General features: G+C 41.0%; 1 protein-coding gene across 1 annotated transcript in view; it reads left to right on the top strand.

Annotated features, from left to right (window-relative positions):
- trim23 (tripartite motif containing 23) overlaps positions 1–7557 on the top strand; it is a 30422-nt gene extending 22865 nt beyond the window's left edge. The window contains exons 8-11 of the mRNA XM_078397515.1: positions 1659–1788; positions 4365–4475; positions 5199–5323; positions 6553–7557. Coding sequence (XP_078253641.1) covers positions 1659–1788; positions 4365–4475; positions 5199–5323; positions 6553–6732 — 546 coding nt within the window. The 3' untranslated portion in view covers positions 6733–7557. The remainder of the gene's footprint in view (positions 1–1658; positions 1789–4364; positions 4476–5198; positions 5324–6552) is intronic.
- Positions 7558–14606: the final 7049 nt, after the last annotated feature.

The raw sequence follows: 14606 nt of genomic DNA, 5'->3' as shown, positions 1-14606 counted from the left end.
CTTTGCCCCAGTTGCAGATTAAGTGGAACTGAATTTCTAAAAGATTCTAAAATCCTTTCCACAGATTAGAAAGCAGCCAACAAAGCTCACAGTTAAGGAAGGAGGATGAGAGAACAATGAACTGCAGACCAGTTAGCCTGCCATCAGTGACAGGGACAATGCTGGAATGTACTGTGGAAGTGGCAACAGAGCACTTTGACTCTCATCCTGTAATTTTTCAATTACAGTTTTGAAAGGGAAATCGTATTTGATATTTTGTTTTTGTTTGTGACTAGCAACCTCAGAAAACCAGTTCAAGTACTTTTTAGACTCCCAGAAGACCTTTTGAAAAGGTGCCACACAAAAGATCAAACAAAATTGGAGTACGTGATATTGGCAGTTATATACTGATGTGATTAAGGATTAATTAATAGACATTCAGGCAGGATAAATGGATCATTTTCAAATTAGAGAGCTGTGACAAGTGGGCTGCTGCAGGAATCCATGCTGGGATTTAGCAATCTCCATTAATGATTTGGATGAGGGAATTGCATGTAACGCTTCCAACTTTGCTAATGATACAAAGCTAGGTGGCAGTATGTGCTGTGGAGAGACTGCATAAAGGTTTTGGGAGATGGAGACCAGGTAGCATTTGTGACAGTATAACTCCGTCACAAGCATGGGCCAGAAGAAGCCCCATTCAGCCTGTCCCTGAGTTACAATAGTTCCATTCCTGAGATATCTTCATAACCTGATTTTTTTGTAAGTAGGAAATGAATAGGTCAAAGAAACGGCTGTGATGGAAGAACAAGCAAGCTTGGGAAGAGCGGCTGCCAACCGGCCTCACTGACTCAGTGACTGAGAATGCTCAGTGCTCCCAGCCCTGCTGGGCTTGACCCAGCGCACAATTGTTGCAGCTCGGTGGGTAGGGAAAGAGGTGTGTGGAAATGTCCCGTTCCCAACTGCTAGATGCCTGCAGCAGCTAGCAAATCCATCCTGGCGTCTCCCAAATATCCAAAGAAATACTCAACTCGACCCCATAAAAGAGTAGCTACAATCCCACTTCAGCTTGCATTTCCAGGCAGCAGCTCAAATCACTAATACCTGGCAAAGCTGGGGACTCCATCTCTTCAGCAGCTGTACGGTCAGGCTCTGATATCTGATATAAAAACGATATCAATTGATTTGCCTGTGATGCTCTGCTGTAAGGTTAAGGAAACTTAACTAATTCCAAAAAATAATTCAAAAAGTCATCAAAAAATGTTTGTGATCCTAAAGCAAATAGGATGAGCTTAGATGGGCATCTTGGTCTGCAAGGCCATATTGAACTGCAAGGCCATATTGAACTGCATAGCCTGTTTCCATGCTGTGTGACCTGAAGTCAAAAATTTGTAAATTGGAGCTTTCGTAACCAGGGGGCTGCCTGTAATTGGCTCATTGGGGGACAAAAAATGATGTTCACAGCCATCCCTAAAGGCTTGGGTAGCTGCTGAATCTGTAGGTGGTATAACAAATTTTTTTGAAGGTCCCTTACATGGTGTTTTATAAAGCTGTGGCTGCAGTACAGAACCCTGCAGTATAATAATTAGCTAATGAAAAATGTTTTCAAATAGGGTGTTTTTGATATTTATTAATTTTAAGGCAAAACTAAATGGAAATTTCTTTTTTTTCCTCAATAGGATAATCGTGTTCATATTGGACCCAAAATGGAGATACGTGTTGTTACTTTAGGACTGGATAGAGCAGGCAAAACAACTATTCTTTTCAAATTGAAGCAGGATGAATTCATGCAGCCTATTCCTACGATAGGTAATTGTAATAGATCATAAGACCAATTGTGTCAATGAGAGATATTGCATTTGTATAGCATTTTTAATATAACTGTTTTAACAATGACTTTTGCTCTCAAAGTGGGCAAGTAATATTTACTTGCTCCATTGGTCCAATAGCTTATTTAGATATTACAGCTGGAAAAAAATGGAGGGAATTCCAGAACTTAGGGCTTTGATGCTAAAAATGTATCCAGTGCAATCTTGGAGATATGTATGATTCCAGAATTGATGGAAAATGTTTATCTCCAAACATTGTAAGAAAGAGAGGTGAGGACAAGGAGAGATTTGAAAACTATTATGGTAATTTTGAAACTTTAGTGCTTGAGTGGGGCCTGATTTAAGATGAATTTTTGCACTCTATCTTCCACCATCCTTTTGTTTACATTGTGGGTTTACTGAGGTTGAGGTGCGATGGAATTTTCCAGCCAAGAACACTGCATGTAGCAGCTTCTGCTGTTTCCTAGTACAGAAGCAGAGTACAAAAAGAAAGACAGCAAATATCATCGAGGACTCCAGTCTAGGAGACTGTCCAAAAACGAAAAGTCAGAAAAGCCGACTATATGACAGTTGTCGGTTCAATAGTCATCAGTTATAGCAGGGGTTCTAGAGACTTCTTTGCAATCACTCACATGGACATTGGCAAAATACAACTGGATGTGCCTGGATTGAAGGCTGTAACGTCTTTTCTCTCAAAAACGTGTTGTTACGACAAGATTGTGCACCGTGTATCTGTGCATAGGAACTACTCAAGTTTGTGTTCCTCAGTACTATCTTGCCAATCACAACTTAACAAGGAGTATAGTCTTTGCTTTGAAGTCATCCAGAAAAATTAGCTTGTCTTGCTGTTTGGCAAGACATTGTTGACCAAAGGGTCTGTTCCTGTTTTATGTTTTATACAAACTAATTTCTCAGTATATAGTCTATAACTTTCTAAGACAGGGCATTCAGTTCTCATCCAAACACAAATCTCAACACCAGCTACAGAATATTTGTAGATTGAACAGGGAGTTATGGACTTGGACACCAAGATCCCTCTGATTTTCTTTCATTTGACTCGCCAAAATCATTTTTTTGGCCTTTATAATCAATTGCCTGCTCGAGTTCTTTCCTCCTTTCTTTATATTCCTCAAAAACCCTGTCTGATTCCATCCACTTAAACCTTGCATGTGCTTCCTTTTAGTTTTTGACCACATTTACAACTTCTCTGGTCATCAATGGTTCCATTACTTTGCCATCCTTATACCTCCTACTTACTGGAACATGCTGGTTCTGAACTTCGATCAACTAGCCTTTAAATGACTCCCATGTGTCAGGCGTGAACTTGTCCAATATCTGCTCCCAGTATACCCTCCCCAGCTCCTGCCTAATAATATTGTGTTTTGCCTTACTTCAAATTAGTACTTTTCTACAAGGTTGAGCCTTCTCCCGATTCAAAACAATGCATTAAACTTATGTAGATGTAATCACTATCCACAAACTGCTCAAAATTTAAGTTCCAGTCACCGGGCCATGTTCATTTTCCAACACAAGGTCCAGTAGGTTCCCTTCTTGGTTGGACTATCCACAAACTGTTTCAAGAAATCTTGAATTCTGCCCTATCTAAGCCTTTGGCCCTGAGAAAATCTGAGTCAATATTAGGGAAGTTAGCCACCCACCAAAATAACCCTGTTGCTATGGCATCTTTTGGTAATCTATCTACAGATTGTTCCATTATTTCCTGTTTGCTATTAGAGGGCCTATGGTACAATCCCATTAAAGTGCCTGGACGTTGTTATATTTAAGCTCTACCCATATTGCCTCAGTGGACGAACCCTCCAATATGTCCTCTTTGAGCGCTGCTGTGACAGTCTTCTTGATTGGTGGTGCAACCCGTCCACTTATTTTGCTTCCCTCTTGATCACATTTGAAAAATTGAAACCTCGGAACATTAAGCTGCCACTCAGCTGTGGAATACAAAAGTCTCGAGTTTACTTTTTAGGATTTAGCGTCATCAATAGTCAAGGTTTGCAGCTAACAATCATATGCATAATATTTATTTTAACAGTATGAACTGATACAGGGGGAATGTTGATGTACTTTTACAGTTGTATGGTGCAGGAAGGAAGGCATTTGAAAATTCGGAATCGACAGGAAAGAAAAATTATATTTCAATCTTCCCATAACCAGAGTGAAGATGGAGTTTGGGACTAGGGAATGGAGTTTGCAGTGGGCATAATCTTTTGTATGTTTTAATGTATCTTCTAGATCTGATAATTAGTGTACTTGTAGCTAAAATAATATTAAGTGAAAATTCTGAGATTAGGGATGTGCTGCAACTGATGACGTTGCTCGACTTGCTCTTCTCTCCTTGTGTAGTTTTGCATCTAACAGCTGAATAAGCTGAAAGTCAATATGTGTGCTTTTCCTCTTGTATTTATTTATAAACTCGCATCCTTCCAAATTAAAGCATACATTTGCAAAAATTATGATTTTAATTTTAAGACTGACAATCTTGACAAAAATGCAAAGTTGAGACAAATTGTGAAATTAGTACTTTTTTCCCCCTCCTTGCAGGTTTTAATGTGGAAACTGTAGAATACAAAAACCTCAAGTTTACAATTTGGGATGTGGGAGGCAAACATAAACTGAGACCACTCTGGAAACATTATTACCTCAACACACAAGGTTTGACATTATCTATGTTGGTGTAGAACATTCTGATTTATTGCTATCATCTGAATAATTGTGCTATTCTGGGATACTGGGTAAACACTGAAGTGCTTGGTACTGGTAATGATTCTCGATGTTAAAGATTTATTTTCTTTTTTTATTGGGTTTATTGCACTAAAGTGGATTTATTGGAATTTGCTAAGCAAATATTTTGGCCCAAATTTTAGTAATAGTCATTGAGCCAGACACTTTGACTCAACTTGTCCATGTTGACTAAGTTGGCATTCTGGGCTTGTCCCATTTACCTGCATTTGGCCCATATCTTTTCTCCTTCCTATCCCTATTTATGTCCGAATGTCTTAAAACAGAGATTTAGTTGCCAAATGAACAGTGCTGGCTTTATGAATTAGCTTCCAAACATTTTCCATGGCTTTTGAATAGCTCTTAATGGTAATTGGATCCATTTCCATGCCACCCTTTGTGAGGTTTTCAATGCGTGAGCAGCTAAACAGTAATTTGACTCAAAACAATCAGATTGAATCATGCTCGGAGACGTGCAAGTGTTTAAAAATATTGAATACAAATTTCGGATCTGATAGAAAAATTAGATGAAGAACAGAGACACCTTTTTTAAATAGTTGTTAGATCATCAATTCTAATAAAATAAGACACTTCATTAGTAACTTTGTTAGACATCATAAACTACAAATGTTTGATTCTTTTTTTAAATTCCTGCAGCAGTTGTATTCGTGATTGATAGCAGCAACAGGGACCGATTAATGGAAGCACACGATGAATTGGCCAAGTTGTTGGCTGAAAAGGAGTTACGGGATGCTTTACTCCTCATCTTTGCCAATAAACAGGTATGTTAGTTGTCAAACTGGTTGATCATTTGAGGCTCCTGTTTCACCAGTATTGGCGGCAAATGATAGGTTGGGCTTCGCTGTAAGAAGATTTGAGCACCAGTGCACTCTTCTCCAATTACATGGGGCCTTGGTGAGACCACTTCTGGAATATTGTCTGCATGTATGACTTCATACTCAAGAAAGGATGTACGTGCAATGGATGAAATGAAGAAGAATGACAAATGATCTAATTGAAATGTACAAAGTTTTATGGGTGAGTAGATTTGCCCCTTAAAGTAGTGTAGGAAGGAACTGCAGATACTGTTTTATATCCAAGATAGACACAACGACTGGAATAACTCAGCGGGTCAGCCAGCCCTTAAAGTAAATTCATCTTGCCCATAAAGTAGATTCAGGGTCGATATTTGCCTTGGTTTGGGTGTCTTAGGCCAACCATCTTTCAGGGAAAATAAGAAGTCCCTTCACACGAGGTGACAAATCTTGGAATGTCAATACTCAAGTGAACACTTGGTGCTGAGTGTATTCAAGATAGAGATTTGTTCATTTTTAATGCGGGCAATTGAGGGAGATGGGTTTAGTGTAGGAAGGTGACCGAGATAATCGACCAACTTTGCCTTGCTGCACAGCAGTGCCGATGAGACCTGGCAGTTTCCATTTCTGTTATGAACCATATTTTAACTAGTGATAGAACATAAGGCCAAGTTAAACTGATCTTGTCCAGCCAGTACATGATCCACATCTCTCTATTCCCTGAACTTCCCTGTGGGTGTCCAACTGAAATGTGAAAAACATGGGTAAAGGAATCAGAACATTTGAAGTGAATGAGCATACATTTGACTAAAATAACTATTTCTTTGAGGAATAAATGTAACCAGAAAGGTCAAATAAGAAATTTTAAAGAACAAACAGGTGTTTGCCATAGTCCTATAGGTCTTCTCAACCATTCCATTGGGCCAAGGTTAATCCCGTAGCTCGAGTTCAGTTTGCATTCGAGCATCTTAAGGTTAAAAAATCTATCAAAATTAGTTTCTTCAGGTGTAACATGTGAACAGAGTAACCCTCTGAGAAAATTCATTGGGTTTCACTTGCAACTAAGACGGTTGAGCATTAAATATTGTACTCGGTATTGAAATCTCTCTTGAGAAATAAGATTGAATTGATGGCTGGATGAATTATTTTTTTACTGCAATCTTTCTTTATATTTAAAAAAGTTATTTGTTTAACAGGATGTGGCCGGAGCATTAACAATAGAAGAGATGACACAGTTACTCAGTCTGCACAAGCTGTGCTGTGGTCGCAGCTGGCATATTCAAGGCTGTGATGCTCAGAGTGGCTTGGGACTACATGAAGGATTAGACTGGCTCTCAAGACAATTAGTGGCTGCAGGTGTACTGGATGTAGCTTAACCTTGTAGCACAACAAGGTTTACCTGTACATAGCAGCTTCGCATGTGTCTGTAACATCTGTAAATTTGGAGAACTGCAACTCCATTTTGAACTCTAACAGACTTGAAATGTATAAACAATGTGATTGAGAAGGCAAGTTCTTCTAAAATTAATTTAGTTTTTTTTAATGCAGTTAATTTTCTTGTGGGTTAGTGTGTTGTCTCTGAAGCACTTACTATTTAAGAATTTAGTTTTGTTTTATAGTGCTGTAAAAGTTTTGAACATATTTAATGCAAAGTGTTTTCACAAAAACTAATTTCACTACATTACTATTGTAAATTGTATTACGCATTAACTAGTTATGAAACTGAGCTGTAAATGGCATCTGTTAATTACCTGTAACTATCCATTACTGTTGAATACAGTGTGCCCCAAAATGAACAGCCTGAACATTATTGGCTTTGTAATAAGCTTAATTTAATTTGCATTACAATTTAAAAGTAGGTTTGGTAAGAACACTTTATTCTGTCGAATTGTATTCAATTGAGAATTGCAAGATCAGCCTCCTTTGCTCAACTGAGTTCCGCAGCAGCTGCATTTGTATATTTTTAAAAAAATCATGGTTTGTGACAGCTCTGAACTTTGAAACCAGGGCAATCACATTACTGGCTGTGTATTTCCAGCCAGTTGGCAACATCAAATGGGGAATTTTTGAATAAATTACAGTCCCAGGCCTTTTAAAACATGTACAGCATGGATATTTAATTGTTGCATTTACTAAACAGTTTGCCAAAGTCAAATTAAAAAGTTACTAGATTTTTTGGATCAAAACCTTGTTTCTCACTTGTATTTTACTTGGCTGGCAGAGGTGCGGATAATCTGTCTTTCGCATATGGTGAAATCAAACACAGCTGTGCAACTTGAGTCGTGAGGTTTACAGTTTTGAGTCTGAATTGTGCTGTAAACTCAAAACCAGAGAGGATGACTGGAGAGTTTCTAAGCAATTTTTAAGGGAAGATGCTATTTTATCACTGCTGAATGTTGGGCTGACTTGCGCAATAAGTATGAAGTCTAAATTTCAAATATTCCCAGGAAATTTTTACTATATACTAAATAACTGCTTTTAAGGTCAAAATATTCTATTGCTGAAATCCAATCTGTCTCTTGGTTGTGTAACATTAAACCCTAAGAAACCATAGGACAGTCTCACTAACAAATCTGCAGGACACAGACAGGATTTGATTTGTCCTTTCACTGTGATTTGAACATCAGAAGAAGTTAATCTTGTTTGCTTACTGAGTAGTTGTAGTTCTGCCCTAATATATTTTAACCGAGTTCCCATCAACATGAAACAGGCATATCGTCCATCCAGTGTGATGTGTTATGTAAATTCGCCATCTATGTTTCATCTAGATATTTAAATGTGAGAGTTTCTGCTTCCAACACCCACTTGGGCGGTGCTTTCAACTATCCTCCCTCACATTTAAATAAATTTAGACTTTAGAGATACAACGTGGAAGCAGGCCTTTCAGCCCACCGAGTCCACGCCGATAAGTGATTACCCTGTACACTAGCACTATCCAAAACACAAGGGACAATTTACAGAAGCTAATTAACCTACAAACCTGTACGTCTTTGGAGTGTGGGAGGAAACCAGAGCACCTGGAGAAAATCCAGTCACAGGGAGAACATACAAGCTCAGAACAGACAACACCCGTAGTCACTATCGAACCCGGGTCTCTGGTGCTGTAAGGCAGCAATTCTACAACTGCATCACTGTGCTGACCTTTCACCATTTTGTATGTTGCAGTCAGATACTTCATCAGTTGTAAGGAAAACAAACCCTGCATATTCAACCTCCCAGAACTGAAATGCATCAGACCAGGCAACATCCTGTTGAATCTTCTCTGCATCTGGTGTTGTCATGCCCTTGGTATTCTTTGCTAATCAGAACTGTACACAGCACCCCAACTGTGAAGTAACCAATGTTTTATAAAACTACCATAACCTCTGCTCCTGTATTCTCTTCCCTGGCACAGAAGGCTAGTTTCCTGTATGCCGGCTTCATCACCTTATCTACCTGTAGAATACATCTGCATAATGTGTTACGTTTCTAAAAGATTCAATCATATTGATTAGACAGGATTTTCCATAATGAAGCTATGCTGACTATATTTGCTTTCTAAGTAGATTAATCGTGTCCCTCAAGATTTTTTACAATAACTTCTCGATCACTGACATTAGACTGGCAGGGCTGTAGTTATCATTTTAACCCTGCTGCCTGTCTTAAATAAAGATACAATATATACTGTCTATACTCCTCACCTGCAGTTAGCAAAGATTTAAAAATCAGTGTCAGTACCCCACCAATCTTCTCCCACAGCAGCCTGGGATACATCAATGATTTATCCACATCCAAGCCCACTACGATACAATATATCTCTCTATTAACATTCTAGAACTTCCCTCTATTTCTTCGGCTGCATTGTCTTCTTCAGTGGTTACAGATGTAAATAATTCATTTAACACCTCACCCATATCCTCTGGCTCCACGCACAGATCCGCACTTTGATCTCTAATGAGACCTTTCTCCAGTTATCAGCTTGCCATAAATAGGTTCTTCTGCAGTTGTACAGGGCCCTGGCAAGACCACATCTGGAGTATTGTGTACAGTTTTGGTCTCCTAATTTGAGGAAGGACATCCTTGTAATTGAGGCAGTGCAGCGTAGGTTCACGAGATTGATCCCTGGGATGGCGGGACTGACATATGAGGAAAGATTGAAAAGACTAGGCTTGTATTCACTGGAGTTTAGAAGGATGAGAGGGGATCTTATAGAAACATAAAATTATAAAAGGATTGGACAAGCTAGATACAGGAAAAATGTTCCCAATGTTGGGCTAGTCCAGAACCAGGGGCCACAGACTTAGAATAAAGGGGAGGCTATTTAAAACTGAGGTGAGAAAAAACTTTTTCACCCAGAGAGTTGTGAATTTGTGAAATTCTCTGCCACAGAGGGCAGTGGAAGCCAAATTGCTGGATGGATTTAAGAGAGATGTGTAAGTTGGTTCAACAATCAATGGTATTTTATTGTCACATGTACCGAGGTACCGAGAAACTTTTTTTTGCATACAATTCGATAAGAATCTTACTATACATAAGCACATCATACTTAAGTACAAGGGTGTAGGAATAGCAGATTACACCTAGACTACACAAGAGTCATGTTTCCAGTACCATTTTAAAAAATGTTTCAAGGCCAAAATGTTAATAAAAATGTAGAGCCTTAACTTGGCCATAAAAGCCTGTTTTTCCTGGCGGCGGTGGCACTGGATAGGGGTTGCAGGGGTCGGTCTGGTGGGGCGATGTCATTGATATCCTCCATCGCTGCAGGCCACGTCCAATCTACCCGCTCGGCCTGGAGCAGCGCCTGATCCACAAACCCCAGACTGCTGCAGGGCCTAAGGACTCCTACTCCACTAACACCTTGATCAGAAAGATCGTCCCACACCTCACATGGTTACCGCTCAGCCTTGGTGCTGCCACCATGTTGAATCTGATTGGTGTAGGAAAGCATAAGACAATAATAGACAATAGACAATAGACAATAGGTGCAGGAGTAGGCCATTCAGCCCTTCGAGCCAGCACCGCCATTCAATGCGATCATGGCTGATCACTCTCAATCAGTACCCCGTTCCTGCCTTCTCCCCATACCCCCTCACTCCGCTATCCTTAAGAGCTCTATCCAGCTCTCTCTTGAAAGCATCCAACGAACTGGCCTCCACTGCCCTCTGAGGCAGAGAATTCCACACCTTCACCACTCTCTGACTGAAAAAGTTCTTCCTCATCTCCGTTCTAAATGGCCTACCCCTTATTCTCAAACTGTGGCCCCTTGTTCTGGACTCCCCCAACATTGGGAACATGTTATCTGCCTCTAATGTGTCCAATCCCCTAATTATCTTATATGTTTCAATAAGATCCCCCCTCATCCTTCTAAATTCCAGTGTATACAAGCCCAATCGCTCCAGCCTTTCAACATACGACAGTCCCGCCATTCCGGGAATTAACCTAGTGAACCTACGCTGCACGCCCTCCATAGCAAGAACATCCTTCCTCAAATTTGGAGACCAAAACTGCACACAGTACTCCAGGTGCGGTCTCACCAGGGCCCGGTACAACTGTAGAAGGACCTCTTTGCTCCTATACTCAACTCCTCTTGTTACGAAGGCCAACATTCCATTGGCTTTCTTCACTGCCTGCTGAACCTGCATGCTTCCTTTCATTGACTGATGCACTAGGACACCCAGATCTCGTTGAACTCCCCCTTCTCCTAACTTGACACCATTCAGATAATAATCTGCCTTTCTATTCTTACTTCCAAAGTGAATAACCTCACACTTATCTACATTAAACTGCATCTGCCATGTATCCGCCCACTCACACAACCTGTCCAAGTCACCCTGCAGCCTTATTGCATCTTCCTCACAATTCACACTACCCCCCAACTTAGTATCATCTGCAAATTTGCTAATGGTACTTTTAATCCCTTCGTCTAAGTCATTAATGTATATCGTAAATAGCTGGGGTCCCAGCACCGAACCTTGCGGTACCCCACTGGTCACTGCCTGCCATTCCGAAAGGGACCCATTTATCCCCACTCTTTGCTTTCTGTCTGTCAACCAATTTTCTATCCATGTCAGTACCCTACCCCCAATACCATGTGCCCTAATTTTGCCCACTAATCTCCTATGTGGGACCTTGTCGAAGGCTTTCTGAAAGTCGAGGTACACCACATCCACTGACTCTCCCTTGTCAATTTTCCTAGTTACATCCTCAAAAAATTCCAGTAGATTTGTCAAGCATGATTTCCCCTTCGTAAATCCATGCTGACTCGGAATGATCCCGTTACTGCTATCCAAATGCTCAGCAATTTCGTCTTTTATAATTGACTCCAGCATCTTCCCCACCACTGATGTCAGACTAACTGGTCTATAATTACCCGTTTTCTCTCTCCCTCCTTTCTTAAAAAGTGGGATAACATTTGCTATCCTCCAATCCACAGGAACTGATCCTGAATCTATAGAACATTGAAAAATGATCTCCAATGCTTCCACTATTTCTAGAGCCACCTCCTTAAGTACTCTGGGATGCAGACCATCAGGCCCTGGGGATTTATCAGCCTTCAGTCCCATCAGTCTACCCAAAACCATTTCCTGCCTAATGTGGATTTCCTTCAGTTCCTCCATCACCCTAGGTTCTCCGGCCCCTAGAACATTTGGGAGATTGTGTGTATCTTCCTCAGTGAAGACAGATCCAAAGTAACGGTTTAACTCGTCTGCCATTTCTTTGTTCCCCATAATAAATTCCCCTGCTTCTGTCTTCAAGGGACCCACATTTGCCTTGACTATTTTTTTCCTCTTCACGTACCTAAAAAAACGTTTGCTATCCTCCTTTATATTATTGGCTAGTTTACCCTCGTACCTCATCTTTTCTCCCCGTATTGCCTTTTTAGTTAACTTTTGTTGCTCTTTAAAAGAGTCCCAATCCTCTGTCTTCCCACTCTTCTTTGCTATGTTATACTTCCTCTCCTTAATTTTTATGCTGTCCCTGACTTCCCTCGTCAGCCACAGGTGTCTCTTACTCCCCTTAGAGTCTTTCCACCTCTTTGGAATAAATTGATCCTGCAACCTCTGCATTATTCCCAGGAATACCTGCCATTGCTGTTCTACCGTCTTCCCTGCTAGGGCCTCCTTCCAATCAATTTTGGCCAGCTCCCGCCTCATGCCTCTGTAATCCCCTTTGCTATACTGTAATACCGACACTTCCGATTTTCCCTTCTGCCTTTCCATTTGCAGAGTAAAACTTATCATGTTGTGATCACTGCCTCCTAATGGCTCTTTTACCTCTAGTCCCCTTATCAGATCAGGATCATTACACAACACTAAATCCAGAATTGCCTTCTCCCTGGTAGGCTCCAGTACAAGCTGTTCTAAGAATCCATCTCGAAGGCACTCTACAAACTCTCTTTCCTGGGGTCCATTTCCAACCTGATTTTCCCAGTCTACCTGCATGTTGAAATCTCCCATAACCACAGTAGCATCACATTTTTGACACGCCAATTTTATCTCCTGATTCAACTTGCACCCTATGTCGAGGCTACTGTTTGGGGGCCTATAGATAACTCCCATTAGGGTCTTTTTACCCTTACAATTTCTCATTTCTATCCATACTGATTCAACATCTCCTGATTCTATGTCACCCCTTGCAAGGGAATGAATATCATTCCTTACCATCAGAGCAACCCCACCCCCTCTGCCCACCTGTCTGTCTTTTCTATACGTTGTGTACCCCTGGATATTCAGTTCCCAGCCCTGGTCCTCTTGTAACCATGTCTCAGTGATCCCTACAACATCATACTTGCCCATGACTAACTGAGCCTCAAGCTCATCCACTTTATTTTTTATACTACGCGCATTTAAGTACAACACTTTAACTTCTGTATTTACCTCCTCTCTCACATCGTTCACAATTGGCCCTGCCCTTAATTTCTTTTCCGCTCTAGAACTTCTGTTCCCATTCTTCCGAGAGTCTTTTGCAATATCTCCTGTATTCCCTTTTACCTCATCTTCATATTCACAATTTGTTAACCCCTCCCCCCCACTACTTAGTTTAAAGCCACAGGTGTCACACTAGCAAACCTGCCTGCCAGAATGTTTGTCCCCCTGCTGTTAAGATGCAACCCGTCCCTTTTGTAGATAACTGCAGATGCTGGTACAAATCAAAGGTATTTATTCACAAAATGCTGGAGTAATTCAGCAGGTCAGGCAGCATCTCAGGAGAGAAGGAATGGGTGACGTTTCGGGCTGGGCCCACTTCTCTTCACGTTTTATACTAATGATTTAGATAAGGGGATTGAAGGCTTTGTGGCCAAGTTTACAGATGATGCTGAGATATGTGGAGGGGCAGGCAGTGGAGAGGAAGCAAGGACTCTGCAGAAGGACTTGGACAGGTTAGGAGAGTAGTTATTCTTGAATGGGTGTGCAACTTCAGGATTCTGTACCTTCTGTCCAAGAAGGTAGCAGCAAGTAGAGGCCACAGCACAGAGGTTCGGATCTGTGATGGTAGATGCTGCCTCCTTGAGGCAGTGCCTTTTGTAGTTTTTTTAATATGGTGAGGAAGACTGTACTCAGGATGGATCAGGCTGGGTTCACCACTCTATGCAGCCTAATGCATTCCTATGCATTGAATTGCAGTACCAGGCCATGGTTCAGCCAGTCTGGCCGAAGTCAGCATGGTTTTGTGAAGGGAAGATCTTGCCTGACAAATCTGCTGGAGTTCTTTGAGGAATTTAATAGCAGGACAGAGGGGAGGCTGTAGATGTCGTTTACCTAGATTTTCAGAAGTCCTTCGATAAGGTGCCGCACGTCAGGCTACTTCATCACTGTCTGCAACTCCAGCAATCTTGGTGTCAACTATTATTTTTGTCTCTTGCCATGCTAGAGAAACATCCTGAGGCAGTATGGAGATTTTTTCATGCTAGTACCAAGTAAGTTCATAAATCATAGGAGCAGAATTAGGCCATTCGGCCCATCGAGGCAACTCCACCATTCAATCATGGCTGATCTATCTTTCCTTCTCAGCCCCACTCTCCTGCTTTCTCCCCTTAACCCTTACTAATCAAGATTCTGTCAATCTCCATCTTAAAGATACCCAATGACTTGGCCTCCACATCCGTCTGTGGCAATGAATTCCACAGATTCACCGCCCTCTGACTCGAGAAATTCCTCCTCATCTCCTTTGTAAAGGTACATCCTCTTTAAGGATTAAGGTATACTGTTGCAGCTGGTTGCCTGGGTTGCATAGTTGAACACGGAATTTAACTTTCTAAAAGCAAAAG

Source organism: Rhinoraja longicauda, chromosome 1 (genome assembly GCF_053455715.1).
Source record: "Rhinoraja longicauda isolate Sanriku21f chromosome 1, sRhiLon1.1, whole genome shotgun sequence".
Classification (NCBI taxonomy): domain Eukaryota; kingdom Metazoa; phylum Chordata; class Chondrichthyes; order Rajiformes; family Arhynchobatidae; genus Rhinoraja; species Rhinoraja longicauda.
This window is presented reverse-complemented; position numbering and strand designations above follow the sequence as displayed.